We start from the raw sequence: 16,013 nt of genomic DNA, 5'->3' as shown, positions 1-16,013 counted from the left end.
ATATAAGACCTCCCCTTCTATCCAGGGATATCCCTGCTTCTATCTATCATGGCCTTCATGAAAAGTGGAAACAATAAACGAGTCGTCTATTAATGGACATAAGGGATATTCCATACTTCCTGGCGTAGAGAGAGAGAGAGTCTTTATTTTCATCGAACCAAAATACATAACAAACGGCAGTGATGGTATGGTGGTACAGAAAATATGCGTGCACAGTATTCGGTATTAGATAGGAATGATCGATAAGACCGTGAAGGTCATCTAGTCTGATCACACCAGCATCAAACAGGTACACTTGACTCTGAACAGTCTGGCTGTAAGTAGTCCTATTTATCCAACCATAGCCTTTACAAGGCTATGGTTGGATAAATAGGCAACATACCAGCTAGTTTGTAAAGGCTATGATCCAACGGCAACATGATAAATATACGATCTTCATTTCCATCTATCACGGGATTCATGAAAAATGAAATCATAAATTGTGTTCTATATCATTGGATATAACAGATATTCCAAACTTCCGTACGCAGGTATAGTTATCGAACGGCATCGCATCCCATTTACAGAGAATAAAAAGTAGCTCAATGGTTCAATCCTATTTTGAGCGCACGTACACGCACTATTTCGTGTTACGCTATCCTTCACAACTCACCTTCGTCAAGCCAGCTGTACGGTTAGCGGTTCTGAAGAGTGAATATCCCGAGTTCCATTGGGCCAAGTTAAAATGTCTGCAACTCTAGATACCGAAGCTATCCTTGACCGCATCGAAAAGCAGCGTACTCCGCCGTTCGATCCGCGATACCCGAACTGCAACCAGGCTAAATACTGCTGGCAAAACTATGTCGACTTTCATCGCTGTGAGACTCAACTAGGAAGGATGGGCGAAGACACAAGAGTATGCAAGTTATTTCAGAAGAACTTCAAATCATTGTGCCCGAACGACTGGGTAGAAAAATGGGACTCTCAGCGTGAAGATGGGGTTTTCCCTGCTAAATTGTAATGTGTGTTTTTCTCGTTGTGATGAATGCTAGTATATATTTGATCTGCTTGAATTGGCATTAAAACCTTCCTTGAGCAGCAATGAGTAATTTTAGTGAATTGGGGTTTATTTGCTGTATGTCATAAGGAATCTATAGTGGATCAAATTAATGACACATCTACAAGTTTGAGTTTACAACAACTGAAACAGCTTCTGGACTAAGTGAGTGTATCCATTTTTCAATGTCGCTTAACTCCACAATTGAGAATGTTGCCAACTATTCTACTTGAGTATAGTATCAATGTCACCAAGTATCTCGCCTCTACCATGAAATATTTCATTATTCTTTGAGTAGCACCGATATATGTCGGCTAATATATAAATATGTTGACCACTCCATGCCTATTTCATTATTCTATACTTGAGTACAGTATCAATATTGGCCACTATCTCCACTCTACCATGAAATATTTCAGTATTTTGCTCAAGCAGTATCAATGTCTGCAACTATGTCGACCGCTCCAGGAACATTATTGTAGTTGAGTACTATCAAATATCAGCAGCCATCTTGACTCCTCAAGGAAATGAATTATTATCCTGTACTTGGATATAGCATCAGCCATCAATGTCAACTATCTCCATGAAATAATTGTTGGTTAGTGTCAAGGTAGTTGCCACCATTGATGCTACTGAAGTATAGCTGGCTTGGCGACATTGACAAAATAGATACACCTCAAGAGAACATTTATCCTACAAAAAGTGTCGCGACAGCCTCAAATGTGCTTGAAGTGTGTGTATAACTTTATGAATGTTAGCCTTTCAACTTCATACATTGTCTTGCTTATAGTCTGATTAGGGAACTCGCTGGGAATTCATAATTATAATGACTGACTCGTAAATTTGTTTTGATCAAGATCTCTACTTCATAGCCTAATAACTATAATATCCGTAAAACTGATGCAACGAAACAAATGATAAACGGAATATTCATCATCAACACTGACGGGGATATTCTTGCTCAAAAATGTTTTCTGGCGTCCACACAAAAATGGAACCCCGAAATCTTTTACAGACACGCCGTAAAAAACTTATCAACCGCTATATTATCTCCATGTATGAAAATTGAGGACATGTATTACGTACATGCGAGTGAGGGTGAAGTTTATACGGTCGCAGCATTAGAGACGCCATATATCGCAAGCTTTTTGATGGTAGAATCCTTGAAAAAGTTCACCCAGGAATGCATGGACCTTGTAGGAGATCTCACAAGCAAGAATATAATGAATCATATCGCTGTCGTCTATGAGTTGATAATTAAAACGTTCGGACTATGTCAGCCGGGCATTGTCTCCAAGAATGCCATTAATGAGTGTAAACAACTTGCTGCTACAGAAGAAGATAAAACTTTTGATTTCATACCAGATAATCTGTTTGGAGTTAAAACAGCGAAAGAAAATCGATATGTAAAATCTGGTGATGCATCAAAAGCACCATTAGCATCGCAAAAGGAAGCTGTTGATGAAGTATTTCTGGATATGATCGAACATCTTACTGTGGTCATCAACCCTGACGGTCAACTATTCAATATTCGATTGAACGGGGAGATGAGCTCAAAGAGTTATCTAAATGCCCCGGTGCAACTGCACATAAAAATGTCAGACAATATCGTTGATGCTTCGAACTCTGATCGACAATCTGGAAAAGTGAATGTGATTGCTAAACGTTTTCACAGTCTCACCGACGGCGATGATATGAAAAATAATTTACCATCATTTACGCATTTGTCACATCCCGGACTAAATCATGTTCTAGATTATCAAGTCGACACGAGTGATACGGTGCTGCCGTTTACCATGTATCACAACTTCACAAAAACTCAAAAAGGCCCAATGACAGAATTACTTCTGTGCTGCAAGATATTCTGTGCATTACCTGCGGGTGTCAGTGCGACGAAGTGGTCAGGCACGCTACCGTTACCTTCAAAACTGCATTCTTTACAAGCCACATCCTCGCTGCAAAGCGTGACGTTCAGTGAGGACACTGAACGTAAGTTCTTGACTATCAGCACACCCATATTTCCATCGCAATCACATCATTCCATAACCATCACTCTGTTACTGTCCGAAGTACTTCCATTTATGAAGTACCAAATGTTATTTTTGAATTTAAGTTTCGAAATTCCAGATATGTGCATTTCATGTATGAACATTCACGGTTTGAAGGTTCACAATATCGCCACTAACACTGCAAAAAGCATCGGGAGATGGGTGCGACGCTCGACGCGTTGCAAAGACTTTGAGTTCCAGTTGAAAGATTGGTTTGTCTAATACTTGTCAATCACCAAAGGCGAATGACGGAGATTTGTACGCTGGATGCTGCTGGGCTCCGAGTATTCTTGTTTTGAATGTTTCTTTCGGATATAATTTGTGGATTCTGAAATTTTTTGTCAAATACATTTACAACTCGCTAGTCTGAAGATGTTCCATTAAATGTTGTCAAGCTAGTTCTTAATATTGGGCTTGGGCAGACTGGTTGGTTGCTCACAAACATATTAATGAATTTGACTATCAGACTTGCGCATCTCGGGAACAACAGAAGTTGCAGCCTCAATACGCCGGAGTATCAAATCCACGCCGAAATGACTCGATGTTGGGAACCAGTTACTGGCTTCGAAGCACAAGTCACATCGCGCCATTGCTCATGCACATTTGACTTGAGTCAACTCAAGTCATTTGATTTTTGAAGATGACCCGAGGCAAGTCGAATTTGATACATGATTAAAATGAAAAAGTCGCCCACTTTTCTACTGGAGTTATTCAACTCATTGCATTTTGCAAGATGATTGGAGTACAGATTGAGATGCTTGGTTCAATTTTGACAAAACGGTGGAGGCTCAATAAAACCAAGCTTCTCAATTGCTGTACACGCCTATGTCTGCTTCACAAGTCAACACCGGCACGTAAAGCGATGTAATTACTAATTAGGTAATTTAATGACTTCAATGTTGACTTGGAACTCAGGTCATTTTGTAAAGTTGACTATCAAATTCCTTTCCACGTAGAGCAGCTCAGCATTGAGCATGTATAATTTACCCTCACATGTAATCAATAAAATCTAAATCTTGCTGAATTGGAAGGGTGATGGAAGGATTCAAAGATACAACTAGGTCTCTAACTGCCATGGCTAGTCAACACTACATATTTTCCAACCTATATCATGCACAAATCCGTCAAGTCCGATAATGTTAAGAATGTAAAATCATTTATTAAGTAACAAATCGCGATCAAAACTGCTGCACCGTGCCATTCCTCAAACACCCTAACAAGAACTTACAAACGGAACGCCAAGAAAAGCAACATCGAACGAAGAAGCGTAGAGCACTGTGATTCCAAAGGCCAATATTCAATAACATTTCGAACGCCACATGACAAGAAATAGCCACGGCATATACGGTAATACAGAACGAACGAGTCTTTTCCAATGAAATTACGGTCGTACATGATTTTCGAACGAGAATTTTCTAGCAACCAAAAATTTGTGCAGCAGCGCGTCACCGGCTACCCCTTTGCTGTCCTCCGATTAAGCGAAAGAGTCGTCGCAAAAGAAGACAAATCGTAAAAAACGAGCTTTCGTGGCAGTGATTGAAAAGCTTCAACGGTTGAAACGCCTGCACGGCAGGTCTCAAAACATAACTTGTGTGACGTCCCCTTTTTTTCGTGATGGCGTAATTCAACTCCACATCGGCAAGCAGCCTTCCAAATCGAGAATAAATCCGTCTCCGAGAAGACGGTAATAAATAAATTATTGAAGGTTCACGGTTCTTGAACGTCGTCGAATGGGAGGCTGCTTGGCATTTCCAATGACGACACGCATTCCAATCTGAAAGTATCAAATAAATTGAGTATCACGTTGATGAAAACTCGTGTAGTGGACCAGTGGTTCCCAACGTGGGCGATTTATCGGTATAGGGGAGGGGAAAATGAATGGCAAAAACGGACAAAGGGGGCAACAGGGGGCGAAAAAAATAGCAAAGGGGCAATTCAAACGGCCGTATTGGAGTCATGCCGAAGAAATGACCATTTTTTTTGTTGGGCCACGAAAATTTAGCTGCAAAAGTGTCGAAGTTCGAGACGAAAAGTTCACCTTTTCTTTGCTAGTCAGCCCCCCAGGTGAATACAGTTTGTATGCCCATTTTTCGGTTCCCAAAATTTGGGGGCGATAATCGGTGTGGAGTTGAAAAGGGGGCGACGAGTCGAAAAAGGTTGGGAACCACTGTAGTGGACTAAGAGTGTCTGATGCAGATCGAGAAGTACTAATTACTCGCAACTTTGTAATAGAAACCAACTGCAGGGTTAGAGTCACAGCTTCACATGTGTTTTAAAATTATTCGAGGCCCTAAAATGGGTGAATGGGAACCCACCAATTGTTGGTGGAATATTAACCGCATCAATATACAGAAAACAGCCATTGGCAAGGACCGTAGAATGGCAAATCCCCGACTGATGGTTCATGAAAATTCCCAAATCGCGGCAATATCAACATACTGTGACTTTGTTCAGATGAGTTCAGAATCCCTTTGCTAACCAGAGTAGTCGGATATGATAGATCCCAAGAAGTTTCAGACCAAGTTCAATATCAAGTGGCCTCCGTATCATCAATATGGTCCCGGCACGCCGGCTTGCAAATGAAGAGCAACTTACTTGGCTTCCTTGTACTTTTCCCTTGCCGCCTGTTGCGAGCTGTACGGCGCAGCGTTGAACAAACTGTAAAGCTGTGAAATGCACGGAGCCAAATCTTCAAGTTCATATTGCGTACATTCGCGAATGTCCTCGTCCTGTATAGAGACAGCACAAGAGTGAGACCTCACTCCATTTGTAATTATATAGGTCTAGAAAGCGTTACGGCAATTAACATTCAATGACGGGAAGGTTTATAGAAGATACAAGAATTTATAAACCAACTGAACTCGTTAAAATCAGGGCTTGGCAAAATGAAGTATCTCAGTGATTTGATACCCAGGGAGTATCAAGATTCGGGCACCACGTAGCAGTTATAATGACGCAGGATACCAAGTTGAAAATTATGCAAGGTACACTCACCCATATTTTTCCAGACACTGCGTAACTCGCCAGACAAACAGCCGACGCCGCCACAAACGACGGAAGTAGAGCGACCATGTCGACATCAGTCAAAGCCAGTTCGCATAGATACTGAAAACATGACACAACTCAGGATTCTGCATACAAGAGGTTCGAATCTTTAAAAAACTGCTATCAAATACACTGTATAGCTAGAAAGCGCTTTCAATATCACATTAATTCCCGAATATTAAAAATTAACAATTACTTGTTTGTAAATACTCCACCAATTAACGTCCATTGACTGATAAATAATCCTATTACCAAGGTCCAAATTCATCACCATCAGTGGTTCCCAATATAGGTGATTTCGAGAAAAAGAGGGGCAAAATTTTAGGACATTCCTTAGAGATATATTCAATTAAACGGCAACTAGCACAAAATGCAGGTGAAAAACAGATTACTCTGGAACTGGCAGGAAAGTTTACTAAAAAATATGGTCAACCCGCTGCAAAATATCACAAGATACAACAATTTTCAGGAATCGCCACGAAAAGTGACATTTCTTCAGTCAATTTACATAAGCTGTAGTACAAATTTCCCTATTTACATGTCCCCTTTCTCGGATCCGAAAATATGAGGGGGATAGAGTTTGATACAGGGGTTGGGTTGGGAACCACTGATCTACACTGTCTGCTATCAGCTGAACAAAATGGATGGGATAGGCAATATAATGATACCGGAGTTTCCAAACTGCAAACGGTGCGAGGCAAAGTAATCATTAGCGTCTTTCCTCAATCAGACTACACTTACTGAAGCAAGCATTTCTGTCTTCTTATCCGCGTTGGCGGACTTGAGGAACCGCGCCAGGAACTGATTGGAAGTGGGAACGGCCACATCAAACTTCAACACTTTCAATATCAAATGTTCCATCCTGAGAACTTGTTTTTTCGTGTACGTGTCGTCGGTGATGTATACAAATTCGCCGACATCAGGGGGGTATATTTCTTCAAATTTACTGTGAATACAATACAGATTAGAAACCTTCCATTTTGCCACAGGATAAGCAGTGTTTCGATTCAGTCCACATCTCAAGTCACATATCAATAAAAACCTGCGCGCGGCATACAGCTCCACCGGCTCAGTGTAAACTGTACATATCCACCATTACAAATCAACCGATCACTCTATCCGATGAATAGAGCATAATACATTTGATATCAAAGACATGTTGAAACGTGTGAATCTACCAAACGATATCTATATTACTATGATTGAAGCAAATTACATCTAATATCAACCAAGTCACCAGATTATTCCCAAATCTCCTACTTAGCAAGCACTATATCCAATGATCAAAGCAAATTTCACTCAATATTAACCTGTGACCAGATACAGACCAACTTTTGATATTGATCAATGACATTATGGACATGAAAGCATGCGAATGTACCAACGAATCACAATATACGATTGAAGCATAATCCACCTGTATCAACCAGTCACCAGATACTGTACTCAAATTCCATACAGAGCAAGTTTGAGACTTGAATCAAAGATGTATGGACCCCGAAACATGTGAATGTACCAGTACCACTACAATCCCAACGAATGACACACGCAAGGAAATATACTCACGCTGCTAAAAACATTGCAGCTGTCCCTACAAGCTGCAGCTTGACTTTCATGACGGCCATTAATGATAAAAATCGGTCTATATAGTTCACTGCGAGGTGGGTCGTTTCCGTGTGGAGTTTGTATTCTTCAGACACCTCTATCAGCCAGTCGACCAATATCGTTCTCATGTTCGCTGTGATGTCTTGCTGCTTCCTCATGTAGTTGGCTTTAGGACGAGTGCGCCTCTGTAATACGAAAGGAAAGGCTGAACAAATCTCCAAATTAACAGACATCCTGCACGACAATGACCTGGAATTATCACAGATCAAGCAACAATGAACTACGCTGTAACATCAAGAGGAGGTACATAACTTTGATATACACAATTGTATATATTCAGATCGGAATAGGCCCAGATATGTTTGGCCGACAATCGTCACTCCCAGGGGTTATCGTCAGCAACTGATACAATTAAAAATAACATAGTATTTGTATAAGAACAATCACATCGTCAAGCCTGAAACAGCATGACAATTCAAATAATTGATCTTCTCAATTGTGCAAATTGCCATGCAGGCGACATCACATTTGGTGATACAATTGCTGATACACAATGTTATTTTCAATTCTCTACTAGTTGCCGACGATTACCCCTGACTTGTGAAATTGACTGCTTGGACATCTACCTCCAAGAAGCTAATCAAACATGGATGATTCAAATTATAGCTTATCATGCCATTGACTAACGATAACCAGATGTAATCTCACCTCGGCAACCCGCAAGTGTGCGAAGATTTCATCAGCGTATTCAGCAACACCGTACAATGACGATTCCACATCAATATCAGCAGATTGTTCCGAGCTGTCTGAGGTATCCAACACCATAGGCGAATCTGAAACACGAGCGATATTTCACACACTTCCAAGGATATTGGCAATCCAAGAACTCACCATGAGGGCCGGATAACTCCAGAGTGGATAGTGGTAACCTGGCAGACGGCAAGGCTGTCAGTGCCGCTGGTAAACTCGGCTTCTCAGATTTAGGTATTTGCGGAGCCTTTTCAGTGACACGGTCATGGGCAGTTTCATCATATATCTGCGTATGAAAACCATGAATGGCGCATTGTTCACACTGTGGAACATACGAAAGAGGATCAGGTCAAAGGCAAGGTTCATTATGGCATGGAAGTAAATTCAATATTAATATAATACCTACATATCCACAAGTAACTATATTAGTCTACCTTGGAAAATGCCCCACAGAACAATTTGAAGACCGCAAACTTGGTGAAGGTATGAATTCTGCAGGATAATATATTATCTACATATTCAGGGGTACCGGTAACTATGGTGCTGTACTGTGGAAAAAAGACGATCATATTGCTTCATTCTACCTTCAATTGTTTTACTCTACTGTCGAAAATAATTTACAAATTATTTTACAAACAGACAATCATATCACTTAAAACTCGAACTTGAAATGTACTATACTGTGGAAAATGTCAGTTCAAAACTATTCTCACCTTAAAATCTGTGGCCTGTGATTTGGTATTAAAAAACCCTTCAGTTGTTGCGTTCTGTGAAAACCAACATTGCAAAGTAAGTACAGTTTCCGAGAGACGTACGTACACCTCTTACCTGCTTGGCAGCTCTAAAAGGTTGTACCCTCGCCCCCATTACGTTCTGGTTAAGTTCACCAAGCACCATGCGCTGAGGACGAGCATTTTCTCCTGCTTTACCAGGCGGTAAAGCCTGGTTTTCTTGTTGCGCATTATTTTGAGACAACATCATATACTTCTATCTTGATTAAAATCTGCAAGAGACATTTTAATAATCAGAATGAGCTTAGATATAGCCGAGTATTATTCGACCAAGAATTATAAGCGACTTCCTATTGACCAGCAAAGCTATAGTGATGGCTTGGATTTTCAAAATAATCAGGTGTAACTCAATGAACAAATGCAATTTAACGCATAATTCCTGACAACAGCTTGCAGCATCAAATGCAATTCATGTTGAATTCAGTTGCAGGCCTGAAAAAACGGATCAAGTATTTAGGCATGATTCAGGAGCCAGGCTTTACTATGCTGTTTTTTACAAGCATGATCCTGTTAATAGTATACTTGATTCCAGCCTCAATTTAAAACAACAAATATGAAGAGTGTAGTTAAGAGAGTCTGCCGGCCTGCTGCTCCTGCTATAATGACTGATTTATAAATAAAGTTGATCCAGAACAAAATTGATTTGATTCACTGAACACAGCAGAGCTTTTACAGCAGCATCACACTATACAAATTAGTGGCGATGAAGACAAGTTACGCTCATATACCTTGCACTTTTGAGTTCCCAATATGTGAAAATACCAACAATAAAGGAACAGCTATGGTCTTACTGCAGTAATTGCACTATAAGTGAACCTGATTATAGAGACACAGAGGTCTTCACCTGAGAAACAGCCAACGCCCTTACCTTTAAAATAGTAAAATTCCTGATTCTTTGTATCCAAACCGGTTGTTCAAGCATAAAATGCCAACGAAGATATCGGCAAATCGTCAGATGAAGCTCAATGTCCAGCTCAGAGACCCATCGCTTTTTCCAACATTCCCCGAGTAACGAAATAAAAATTGATGCCTCCTCGATAGAAGATGTTCAACAGTTCTTCACACTAAAATTTCTTCCGCCTTCCAATCGTTTTCGTGAGTGAATGGTTGACGAAAAACCCACAAACTATCTACTGCGAAGCTTCCACGCTGATTTGAATTACCCGCTTCTCTGATCAATGATGATTATCGCGTCACCAACAGGGTCACTGTCCTATCCGGAGTGGGGGATAAACGCAAAAGGGATCCGGCTCAGCACGATGAATACACGCCTTCATTGACAGCTACCATACAGGCAATGATAAAGTATAAATTTTGTAGCTGAAATTGGAAAAAACACAATTTCAGTTGTGTATCCAAGATACCGACAGAAAACATTGTCACTACAACAAAACCAGCGTCTACTTCACTTTGCTTCAGCAATAGTTACAAATCCTTACAACGCCTAGTTACTGACGCTAAAGATATTTTGTTTCCTTAGTGAGTCAGATGGCATAGCTACTCAACGGCCTTCATGTAAATGTATAGAAGAAAGATGTATTCTCGCGGCTCTCGAATGGAAGTCATTTGAAACGCTTTTTAAATTAAATAACCCGCGAGACCCGGCGTCCAATCAAATCGGCGGATGATCACGTGATACTATTGTTTTCACAGCTTCGTGTAACGCGCACGTCTCCCGGACAGCAAAGCGCGTCCTCTCTCGCGGCACTTTTGTTGGTACAACCTTTTATTTAGTTTCTTGTATGACTTATAGGCGTCCTTTTTGTTTGAATATCGTACTGATTGTTGGGTCAATGGGCATAACGCTGTTCAGGCAAAACTGAAACATTGACTACCAAGTAAACATACATGAGCTCGCCTAACGGGCGTTAAATTCCATGACCCATCGCTAAGAAGATCTGTTTACAATATTTGACGATTTCAATGATTACATGAACTCGCGGGGATTGCTTATTTTGAGAGTATCTCGTGGTTAATCAGTCGCCAAATGCAGCGCCAAATACGTTGATCGATTTGGCGCCATTTCAAAAATTCAACTCATCTAATGAACCGTGAACACCAGATTGCACTGGGTGTTGACTCCATTTTGCAACGTCAACGAATTACAGATGCCGTTACACATTGATTATATCTGTTTCATCGATAGTTTGCTTAAAGACTCGAGTCGTAAATTGAAATTATATAGAATATTTGAGTTGTAGACATTATACAAACATTACAAATTGTATTTTCCCGCAACCATTGATGACAAGAATTGCAATTCGCCTCGTTACACCAACAGGCTATTTCTCCACTGCTATATCTATCTGCCATTTTGGACGGAAAATCACACGCGGATAGCACCTACACTACACCTGCTTCAATTGAAATCCACGTCAAGCGATTGGGCCGAAATATATTCCGAACGCATCCTCTCAACACCGATTTGGATTTTAAAAAGTAGACTGAAGGTTTTGACCGGATATTAATCGAATTTATACCTTGGATTTGTGTGAAACTCAGTTTATTGTTCAGCTGTGGGGGTAGAGTGGGGCAGCGCGCCTACCCTAAGCGGGAAACGTCATAATATCCACCAAACTGGTCGAAACGAGTTGAATTTCGGAATTTGCGCGCGAGATATCGTCCCCACTCTGCCACGATCGTATGAAAAGTCCAAGTATCAATTATCATATGTAAAATTATCATTCATCTATGTCCACCAATTTGACGTTTTGTTAAATGGGTGGGGCAAAACGCCTCCACAGGCTTTCACCCCGTTATAGCCTACTAAATAAAGTATGCCACTCAGTAACCGGTAAATATATAATCCCTATATATGCTTCTCCGCCTCATCATGGCGTACCGGATCTTTTGAAAACAAATTTCATCCAGAAATGCCAACTGATTATGAAAATCAAAAAACAAGTCGGAAGTTCTTGAGATATATCTTATTTCGTCGGAGGGATAGTCTATATTCCACAGCTGAATAGCAATTTCGATAGGAATGGTGTTCCGCGAGAAAGCATCCTTGATGAACCCATAAACGACTATACTCAGTCAACATTTACTGGACTAAATGGGTGGGGCGTTTTACCCCAAGGGTGGGGTATAGGCATTTTAGCCTCAAGGTCGCCATTGTTTGTGGATCAGTTACCAGGTGGTTATTCTTTAAATTCATCTTCGGACCGTGGCTTAAATCCAACTACGCGTAGTGAAAGCATAAATAGAACCGGAAAAGTTTCTGTAGCATCCGTTAAATATGACATTTCACTTGATTGTAAAAGGCTATCTTTTGGTAAGAATATGTGTAAAAGTCATAAAATCTCTTAAAACATTACAAATCTTCAGCCTGGTGTGGAAATCAAAGTGACAGTTTCGTCTGACCATTGGGCGATATTTGCGATACTGTGACGCATTCAATGCTCGCTTTGTTCTGTGATATTGATGGTGGGCGTCTTACCTCGCCAAGGCGTTTTACCCCACTCTACCCCTAGTACTAACTTCATCAACTCAAACTAACACAAGATCGCGATAAAATGAAGAGATAGGAATGAGTCGAAACGAGTAGGAGTCTTTCAATCAACCACCCACTTTGGGATGGACCAGAGTTTGGATTAGGATTTACGGACTTTGAATCATAATAAATTTCCATCTCACTTTCTAGCGGATTGAAGTCAGTATACTTTTATATTGACAGGATATAGAATAAGCACATCATACGGATTTGAAGTGACGTTGAGCTTTAGTGCGGGGTGCAACTCCACAGAGGATTTGGATTTTAAAATATCGGATCCTCTCTACTCTGATATTAGGCTATATGAGAGTTGAGACTTTTGTCAATCGTATCTATCATCGGCATCTATATTGTGTAGAATTATATCCCATTTCATGAATGCACTGCTCATACAAAATATGACATCGCCTCACAATTTTTGATGACGACGCGCCCCTAAAATGATCCCGCTGGTTCTCATGCTGCGAACCCCGTCATTTATTCTCAATGCAGCATTCAATATGTCAAGCCGAACTGTTCAGGAATGTGAATGCGAATTGGCATCGCGATGCTTGCGCATTATTCACGGCGGAAGCCGCGGGAGATTATCGCTATTTCACCGATGAGATTGTTTTATAGGTGATAAAGGTGGTGGCTGAGACTTCTTGATCGTATCCCGCACTCGTTCACACACAAGCTTTCACGGAATACTTCTTTTGTTAAGTTGCAGCCTGATAGTTACGCCATATGCGAAGTGCTACACGCTGCGATCATCGTCTTTGTTATTATATCTTTTTGACGTAATCGGAAGACTTCATGTAGGGTGCATGAGCGTGATGAATAATTGTTAAATAGCAGGTAATCAACAAAATAACATACACCAATTGTTTGCAATAGGTAGACCTAACTGTGGCATCAAAAATAGGAAATCGCCCAGCATATATGTTGTTTAGCTCCGTCGCAAATCATTTCCAGAGACTCATTCTGGTACAGAACTAGATGTCCGAGTCCAAAGACTGTATAACTCCAAGTCGTGATTCGACACCTTCCTATCTTTACATTGTATCACAGTCTCGTAATGTTTTGAGACATGATAAATGCAGTCCTATTCATAAACTGATACGGAACTTTAATATACAATATGAATATATCATTCAATTGTAAACCATTTGTAATAGGCCCATACGAAAAATGGAAGGTTGCCTGTATTCTGATAAGACCTGTATCGCTAGAAAGTGGTATGGTCAACTCGACCAGTTTCGTATATCGGATTACATGAATAAATAAAGGGCCGTATATTGGATAGCTATAGGTTTGTTATCGCATACCGCAGGCGTCGGTTTTGTCAACTTCCGTCCATGAGTCGCGATCGTACGTGCTGATGACAATACGTTCCTAACAATTCGTTCTGTTATACTGCCGACAGGATTTCTGTTACTAATCTCGTTGCGCAAAACAAAGGTAGCTTCCAGGCGCGGGAAATTCAATCTTCTTGGGCAGCGATCGGAAAATCTATATGAAGCAAGATACCTTTCCGATATTCAAGGTATCAAGCAGCATATGTGGCGCTACATTGGCTTATTGGCGCTGAAGATCTCTACTAAATACATTTCTTTCGCTTGTACACCTCACAGCAGACTTGGACAACTAGAAAATTTTCAGCTTTTCCAAATTAGATTAGAATTAGAATTATACTGAATTGGCAAAAACATGGAAATTGAATGAAAGTGTGAATGAAAAATTAATACAGCAAAAATCTAATCACAGTGCATTCCGATAACCATGAAATTGGTAAACGTCTGTATACACCAGCATTCCAGCAAGCTTGGTTGGTTTTGTGCTATACCAGGAGTCACCGCAATCGCGGTCGGCGATCTGATTTGTAATTTTGGAAGAACGCGAAATAAAGCATTTTGAAATGATAGAATTGATTTCAGTTTCAAATTAGTGTTGTTGTTTCAAAATAAGCTATGCGCCTGTGCCCAACAACAGTATTCCACACTAGCTAAACCGGCTTCGGCGATGGCAACAACAAGACAAGCTCAAGACAAGTTCGATTTATCAACAATTTTGATCAGTTCAATACACCAGAAAAAATTGCGATACAATGAGAATATAGGAAGGTATCGAAACTACATGGAGCAGTCTTTGGAATAAAACACCCACCTTCGCCTAGACCAGTGGCTCCCAATCAATCTTTAGGATAAGATTATAGTCTTTCAAAGTAACATGTCTGGTTAGCCCCAATATCGATTCATTAGTCGCTGGAAAGCGTTGTCAGGTATCGTGCGCAGCTCATAGTTCAAAATAAAAAGGCGTTATTAATCAATATGATCATGATATTGCTGGTATTTGTACTACTTCAATAAAGTATTAATTATTTTGAGATAACCATGAGCATCGCCCATTATTCAGCGCCGCGTTGTGCTAACGTAAAGTTTTAAAAACTAGAATGCTGTTCGCAAGCTACAAGCTACTAGGGATGGTGTGAACATGAGGTATATACATAAGTTTTGTACAATGTACAATCTTTTGAAACTACATTTGAACTTGATAATACCATGTAACAAAATTTTTAGTTGGCTAAAAAAATTTATGTATTATGTTTTAGTATTCCAATCTAATTTCCAAAATACAAAAATTTTCCTGAAGTGTGTCCCAAATTTTAAAGAAATGTCGATTTCTCTAATTTTTGATTTTACTCATAATTGCTCCCTATTAATCACAATAATTCTTTATTGGAGGTAAGAAAACGCTAATGAAAAGGTTATTATGGACCAAAAATAACACTATGTAACAAAATTTTGCAAAATTTTATTTGGGTAAAAAAATTATGTATTGTGTTTTGCTGTTCCAAACCAATCACTAAAATGTAAAAATTGCTTTTGAAGTGTCACTAGTCTTTTGAGAAATCTCACTTTTTGTGATTTCTCGTTTTACTCAAAATTGCCCTGTAATAACGCATAATTCCACTAACAAAACGAAGGAATATGCACAAATAGTGGCTATAGCCTATGCTAGGCTATGGTATACCATAGATTATAAAAGGATGGAAACACTTCATAAATTTTCCGAAGTGGTTTTGTTTGCATGATTTGGGTCTATCTGCTGGTATTATGGAATACCGTAAAAATCGTTCATGCCCTTTTCTCGACGAAGGACATCGTTTCCAAGTTTCAAGCTTGGAGTCAGAATTTCCGCATTAAAATTAGTGAGTCCCGACTAAATCATCACGTTCGTGTTGGTTAGGAATGTGTGGTTTTGGG

General features: G+C 40.0%; 2 protein-coding genes across 3 annotated transcripts; one reads left to right on the top strand and one right to left on the bottom strand.

Annotated features, from left to right (window-relative positions):
* The first annotated feature begins 1,805 nt into the window (after window positions 1–1,805).
* On the top strand, window positions 1,806–3,455 carry LOC145442582 (AP-4 complex subunit mu-1-like). Its single transcript, XM_080320529.1, has one exon. The coding sequence runs from the start codon at window positions 1,951–1,953 to the stop codon at window positions 3,304–3,306; it is 1,356 nt and encodes a 451-aa protein (XP_080176655.1). The 5' UTR covers window positions 1,806–1,950; the 3' UTR covers window positions 3,307–3,455.
* Window positions 3,456–4,218: 763 nt separating this feature from the next.
* LOC145442583 (G2/mitotic-specific cyclin-A-like) lies at window positions 4,219–10,416 on the bottom strand. Of its 2 annotated transcripts, none has more exons than XM_080320532.1 (10): window positions 10,144–10,416; window positions 9,313–9,487; window positions 9,198–9,251; window positions 8,626–8,770; window positions 8,443–8,567; window positions 7,696–7,919; window positions 6,871–7,075; window positions 6,079–6,189; window positions 5,680–5,813; window positions 4,219–4,858 (listed from the first exon to the last, which is right to left on the bottom strand). In XM_080320532.1, the coding sequence occupies exons 2-10, from the start codon at window positions 9,463–9,465 to the stop codon at window positions 4,792–4,794; spliced, it is 1,218 nt and encodes a 405-aa protein (XP_080176658.1). In that variant the 5' UTR covers window positions 9,466–9,487; window positions 10,144–10,416; the 3' UTR covers window positions 4,219–4,791. The 2 variants fall into 2 exon arrangements, with proteins under 2 accessions (XP_080176658.1, XP_080176657.1); XM_080320531.1 differs by having other exon boundaries at window positions 8,626–8,806; window positions 10,144–10,409.
* Window positions 10,417–16,013: the final 5,597 nt, after the last annotated feature.

The sequence above is a fragment of the Botryllus schlosseri genome, chromosome 7 (assembly GCF_051294905.1).
Source record: "Botryllus schlosseri isolate E-star chromosome 7, Bs_hap1, whole genome shotgun sequence".
Taxonomy (NCBI): Eukaryota; Metazoa; Chordata; class Ascidiacea; order Stolidobranchia; family Styelidae; genus Botryllus; species Botryllus schlosseri.
Note: the sequence above shows the minus strand (reverse complement) of the source record. Positions and strands in the feature narration are given on the sequence as shown.

Excerpts from the sequence above, each read along its gene's own strand:
- LOC145442582 (XM_080320529.1), top strand. The coding sequence starts at position 1,951 with ATGATAAACGGAATATTCATCATCAACACTGACGGGGATATTCTTGCT.
- LOC145442583 (XM_080320531.1), bottom strand. The coding sequence starts at position 9,465 with ATGATGTTGTCTCAAAATAATGCGCAACAAGAAAACCAGGCTTTACCG. Across the intron at positions 8,568-8,625 it reads GGAGTTATCCGGCCCTCATG|ATTCGCCTATGGTGTTGGAT; the intron begins GTGAGTTCTTGG and ends CTCGTGTTTCAG. Across the intron at positions 5,814-6,078 it reads CAGTGTCTGGAAAAATATGG|GACGAGGACATTCGCGAATG; the intron begins GTGAGTGTACCT and ends GTCTCTATACAG.